The sequence below is a fragment of the Egretta garzetta genome, unplaced genomic scaffold (assembly GCF_000687185.1).
Source record: "Egretta garzetta isolate BGI_Z169 unplaced genomic scaffold, ASM68718v1 scaffold374, whole genome shotgun sequence".
Taxonomy (NCBI): domain Eukaryota; kingdom Metazoa; phylum Chordata; class Aves; order Pelecaniformes; family Ardeidae; genus Egretta; species Egretta garzetta.
Window position 1 is genome coordinate 706,790 of NW_009259419.1, and position 6,200 is coordinate 712,989.

The 6,200-nt window shown below is 50.3% G+C and overlaps 1 protein-coding gene across 1 annotated transcript in view; it reads left to right on the forward strand.

The window, feature by feature from the left end:
* The first annotated feature begins 2,474 nt into the window (after positions 1 to 2,474).
* SLC25A47 (solute carrier family 25 member 47) overlaps positions 2,475 to 6,200 on the forward strand; it is a 9,748-nt gene continuing 6,022 nt past the window's right edge. The window contains exon 1 of the mRNA XM_009636854.2: positions 2,475 to 2,502. Within this exon, the coding sequence (XP_009635149.1) occupies positions 2,475 to 2,502 (28 nt within the window). The remainder of the gene's footprint in view (positions 2,503 to 6,200) is intronic.

The window sequence follows — 6,200 nt, forward strand, 5'->3', positions numbered from 1 at the left end:
ACATGCCAGCCAGTCTCTATTGCTGATATTGCACCAGTCACTGCAACAAATAGAAAAATCCCCCTCAACGTGACACCTCCTGCCATGTGATGGGAGGGAACGCATGGCGACACTTTTGTATTGGGAATATAATGGTTTTCTTCGCTTTGCCTAGAAGCAGCTCCTAGAAAAGCAACATTAAACAGTGGTGTCCAAGCAGCCATCCTGGAGGTGGCAGTGACTGATGCAGTGCAGGCTGGAGTGGCTCAGCAGGCTGCCTGATCCCTGCAGGAACCAGGAGGCTGTAGGCTCCACAGGGGACCGTGTCCTTGTCCCTGTGTGTTACACACCCGGTCATAGAATGGAAGAAGAGAATCATAGAATTGTTTAGGTTGGAAAAGACCTTTAAGATCATCAAGTCCAACCATTAACCTAACACTGCCATCCCACCACTGAACTGTGTCCCCAAGCACCTTGTCTACCCATCTTTTAAATACCTCCAGGGATGGGGACTCAACCACTTCCCTGAGCAGCCCATTCCAGTGCTTGATGACCATTTCAGTGAAGAAATTTTTCCTAATATCCAGTTGAAACCTACCCTGGTGCAACTTGAGGCCATTTCCTCTTGCCTTATCACTTGTTACTTGGGAGAAGAGGCCGACCCCCACCTCGCTACAGCCTCACTTCAGGTAGTTGTAGAGGGCGATAAGGTCTCCCCTCAGCCTCCTCTTCTCCAGACTCTCCCACTGCTGGAGGGGGCCCCCAAGAACAGCAGCTGGGAATGGCTGGTGGGAGAAGTGGAAACAGGACCTTTCTCTGCACTTGGCACGTACATGCTGTTGATGAACCGTTAATAACTCCTGTATGGTCGCCAGGTGTAACAAGAAAGGGCTACTGAATAACCCAGAGTGTTTTAGCAGCTACATTGCTCTCTCTCTAGATAATATTTTACCTCTGGTTTTAAGTTTTTGCTGTCCTTGCATGATGGTACACTGGAATAAACTGTTCTCTCCAGCACAGAAATTGTTCAGGGAAAGACGTGTAAGAAATGATGGGAAGCAAGTTGCTAAGAATCCTTTAATTTTCAGTTCCCCATAAACTCTGAGCCCTCACACATATAGCTGTGCTATATGTCACTGACACATCAGCCCATCCAAAATATGCACTTCAGTGAGAAATAGGTTCTTGTGGAAATGTGCAGGAGACTGCACTAGGGACTAAAGTCCTCAGCTCCTCTGTGAAGCCGACCTGGGGGGCAGCAGCCATGAAATTTTCTTTTCCCTTTGCTGCCAATGTGCCTTGGCTCTGACCCAGGGAAACCTCATCAAGAAGAGTACAATTCAGGTCAGGACTTGGCAAGCCCTTCACTGCTTCGGGACTTTGGTTTCCAGGTTCACTCCGGGCAAAACTTAACCTCTCCTGTGTAGATGTGGCAGCCCTCTGGTATGGGGCTGTTGCGCAAAAAGAGGCAAAATGGCATTTGCTTGAGCTCTTGGTTCCCTTTGACCAACAGGTCTCACTCTGTGCTTTTGTCTTTCCCCTGCTGAGCTCACCACCCTGTGCTGCGTGTAAATTAGGAAGAAAAAATTAGGTGCTGGACCAGCCTCCTGGCAAAATCCATCTCCCATCTCCCCCTGCAGGGCAAAACACTGGAGTATGGGCAGCAGCAACAGTGATTCCTGCTCCACCGCTGAACTCAGCAAGGAGCTGGCATTGGAAAGGGGATTGGGAGACTGAGCAAGAAGTGAAGAAGCAGAGTTCCTCCAGGGGCTGGGAAAATTACCCTGCAGTCTGAAAGGGAAGCAAACACTGTATGTGGTTGGATTCATTTCTGGGCTTCACCACGTGTATGCACAATGAGCAGGTAAAAATCCATGGGGATCTGGGTAGAGCTTTAGGGTCAGCCTTTTGGCTTAAAAAAGCCAAGGAAAATTCCTTGCAAAGGGTGCAAGGAATTTTCCTTGGTAGGAAGGGGGTCTGCTCTGTCAGAAGGAGGAAGGGTGGGCTGGGATGGGGGGGAAAGTTGTCTCATACACGGCCACCTGTGCCACTTCTCCATAGCGCAGGGCAAGAGTGTCCTCTGGCAAACAAGTGTGCAAGGCTGTCTTCTGGGGTTAATAAATACAGCGGGGAATGGCCCCTTCACAGCCAGCATTACCCTGCAAGGCACCACCCTGTGTGATTTTCCAAGCAGAAAGGCACGGGGAACAGCGGCTCTGGCGCAGCGTTGCACGGCTTCACGGGATTACTTATTCACTGTGTTCCTGGAACAGCTCCAGGCTTCCCGTCTCTGCCTCCAGCGTACAAATTCATCAAGTATCCACAAGGCTCACAGTCCCCAGAGGCAAGAGAAGACAGTAGGAAGGTGATTCATATTACAAATCAGACTGTCTCCGAAGGACCTGCGGGGCTCTGGAAAGACCGAACCGGTATCCTCCCTCCTTCTGCCTCCCTAACGCTTAAACAGGGTAATTAAGGCAGCAGACTCAGTCTGGATGGATTTCATTGCCGGGGCCATTGGAGGTAAATACATAAAGTAGTGCTTGTTGATGAAAGCAGATCGCTGTGTTTTCTTCTTGTTCAGCTAACGGGCAGGTCTCAATGGCAGGGCTGAGAGTCTTTCGATGGGGGCTGCTTGTTAAAAGTGCATTCTTCTTTATTAAATGGAAAATGTCATGTGAGCAGGTTCACAGAGCTACTGGAGAGGCAGTGCTGCAATTTGGTCGGCTGAGGTCATTGCCCTGCTGTCTCCTCCAGTCTGATTGCAGTGGGACAGGGCAAATCTCTGACAGGAAGAGACAAAGTGGAATATGTCGTGTGCCGATACATGCTGGAGAGTCTTGCCCGGACAGCAAAACCTCATGGGTCTGGTGCCTGGGGGTCTTGGCAGGCTGTTGGGGTCGTGGCTTTGGAGGGCTGAGGGCGTGATCTGTGAGATGAGAGGGGTAGAGGCATGGCTTTTCACAGTGAAGAAGGGCTGAGTGAATGACCTTCGCATTATCTTAGGTTGTGTATTTGCAGCTGTGATGGTAATTTCAGTGCAGGCGTGCTATGTAGCAGGCTTTGATCTGGGAGAAAGTAGGTTAGCTATATATAAAAAAAGTACAACGATAAAAGTGTGATTTAATGCTAGACATTTTTAGAGCATGTACTGCTCAAACCCAGCTTCATTTTGAACAACAAAATGTAGCCACTGGTCTCATTTCTTTTCTGACATCTTGTCAGATTTAGTGGAGTATCAAGTATCAAGACAAGAGGCTTGGGGTGGCCGCTGCCAGGAAGGCCAGGTAAACCTGCCAGAGGGCTGAGATGCCCAGCCCAAGCCTGCATGTCAGATCTCATTTTGACATCTGCTGAAATTTGGCAGTTTCCTTCACCAGGAACATCCTGTGGCCCTGGTGCAGATGCTCATTTCCTGGGAAGGACCGCGATGAGTTTTACCCTTATTGCTTGTCACCCAGAACGTGCAAGTGGGACGAGGTTTGGCATCTCAGAGGCATCCAGCCCCAGAGGTGCCTGTTGCTCGAGGTGTTGGCCTCCTGGGGTGCTGGGAGACCCTGCTTGGGAAGGATCATTCTTGGGAGAGTAGGATATAACCAACCCCTCCACGACAGCTTGCCTTTCTCCTCCTCTTTCCTTGATGACTTCAGAGCACCCAACTGGAGATGGGAGGCCTGTGCTGGGGCTGTAAATGAGATGTCCATCCCGGAGGGATTCATCAAAACTCCTCTGAGACTTCATGTTAATGGTGGGGCAGCAACAATTGTGTTTGCTACTTGGACTCCTTTTGCTTTTGTTGGCACAGTTGGAGCCGAGCCACTTAAGGATAAAGTTCTTTTGCAAGGGAATGTGGAGAGTTAAAAACACAGTTTTGAACTGGCCATTCTCCTCAGTCTTCTGCCCCCGCTCCCATGCAAAGCCATGGTTTGTATGGTGCCCTTGGTCTGGGTGGCAGCATCGTGTGCTGCCCGGCCATGCAGCGTCTCCCTCCCATGGGCGCCCTGGCAACAGGCTCAGCCCGGGAGGATGCAGGCTGGGGAGCTCCAGCTGGGAGTGGAAATGTCTTTGCGTGTATTAACGCACTTTGCTGGCCTCAGGGTGTCTGAGAGCAGGACTTTCCATCCTGTCATCTGTGTCCAGCTCAGGGCTTTTCTAAGAGGGATAATGCAACTTTTCACTGGCAGACAGGGGTGTTTTCTGGCATGCTGTTCCTTGCTGGGAGCTTGCACATAGACATGTGCAAGGTACCCGGGCAGGGTTTCAGGGCCATGGTCCCTACCCTGACATGGGACAGCTTCCAGCAGTGAGACAGCTTTCCTGTGAGAACTGGGACATTTTTGGTGCTGACCTTATTTCATGGCTTATGTTTGTTAGAGCTGAAGAAGTTTTCATGTTCCCAAGGAGGCTGCAAACCCAGCTGAAGTGCATCAAAGGGTTCCAGGGGCAGCACAGATCACAATAGGGTTTCTGTTTAGTAAATTACTTTCTTGTGACCTTGAGCTGTTTTCAGACTGTTTTGGATAAAGCATGGCTTAAGCACCTCTGAAAAACAGCAGACATGCTGCCCTTTTGAATCCCATGGAATGATCCAGCCTGGCTCAGGCACCTGCACAAATATTGTGCACCTCTTCTGAGCTCTTGCTTCTGTGGCTATGGGACAAGCTCAGCCTCTCCAGCCCAGGGAGCAGTGACCTGCTGTGACTCCAGATGGAAATAACATGGGAGAAACATGCTTAGTGACTGGAAACTTTCAACAACCACCAAATGGGGCTGGATGTCCCTGAAAGCAGCTCATCTGTAAGACTGTCCTACCTGGCCAGTAAAGCTGAGGAGGAGATTGGACCAGAGACCTCCTGAGGTTCCTTCCAACTTGAATTTTCCTATGATCCTGTGCATGTTTTCTAGCCCTGCTGTGGCAGCAGCCTGGGCCACAGCAGGGGATAGGTATTGGCAATTAGGGCTATTGGGGGATGACTTGACTCTTGGGCAGGCACAAAGATTTGGGAGGAGTAATCATAGAATCATCTAGGTTGGAAAAGACCTTTAAGATCATCAAGTCCAACTGTTAACCCTGCCGTCCCACCACTAAACCATGTCCCTAAGCACCTCATCTATCCTTCCTTTAAATACCTCCAGGGATGGGGTCTTGACCACCTCCCTGGGCAGCCCATTCCAGAGCCTGACAACCCTTTCTGTGAAGAAATTTTTCCTAATGTCTAACCTAAACCTGCCCTGTCGCAACTTCAGACCATTTCCCCTTGTCCTATCGCCCGTTACCAGGGAGAAGCTGAGGTTCATCCCGCGGTGGTAGAGCAGCAGGGTCTGCAGTGTGCCCAGGCTTCTCCACATCCTGCTGCAAGGTTACACACCAGTCACATGCAGTCCAAGGGTAGATAAAATAGTCCACCTATGGAAGGAACATGCTGTCTCCTTGTCCTTACAGCTAAAGCAACTCCTGCTGGCCACTGCCAGGGTCACGTTACTGGATGGAGTTCAGTTTATTTAGGATATGGGGCACTTCTTATGTTCCCAGCTCTTCGCAAAGTAAAGGTCTTTGGAAGTTGCTGTCTACTCATCCAGCACGTGGACCATGATCCCTGCTTCTCCCTGGGTCTCTCAGCCAGGCGTTTGCCAACAGCTCGGAGCTGTGGCAGCCCGGTGGGCTCCATACGGCTGCCGCTTGCTCTCTGCTGATTGCCACCCTGCCAGGATCCCTCCTTATTTGAATTGCCTGATTGAAGTGGCCTGACTTGTGAAGAGACTGTGAGTAACCCAGCTTTGACCCTGCACTGTGTGTCTGTGTGTAGGGGATGCTGCAGCCTCGGCACAATACTCGAGAACATCTCCGATAAAGTAGGCATAAAAAACAGCTCACTACAACCCAAGAAAGATCATTCACCTGGTTTTGCCATTTATTTTCATCACAGCTGGTGCAGTGCTACACAGCAGGAGTCCCACAGGATCCTCTCCCACATGCATGCTATACATTGCTGGCCTTGTTCGATTCTGCTGTGCAAACAGGGCATGTGTGGGTCATGCTATCTTTGTCCCAGGCTATTTATATCATGTGACACTGTGCAGAGCCTTTCTTTCTCAGCCTTTGATGGACTTGGCTTAGCTCCTCAGCTCTGAAAACTTAACTGCTCAGAGCGCTTTGACTCTTCAGGAGCACAGTTCGCAGCGGACTGTGGTTGTTCAGAGGTTTGGGGGGCACACAGGGC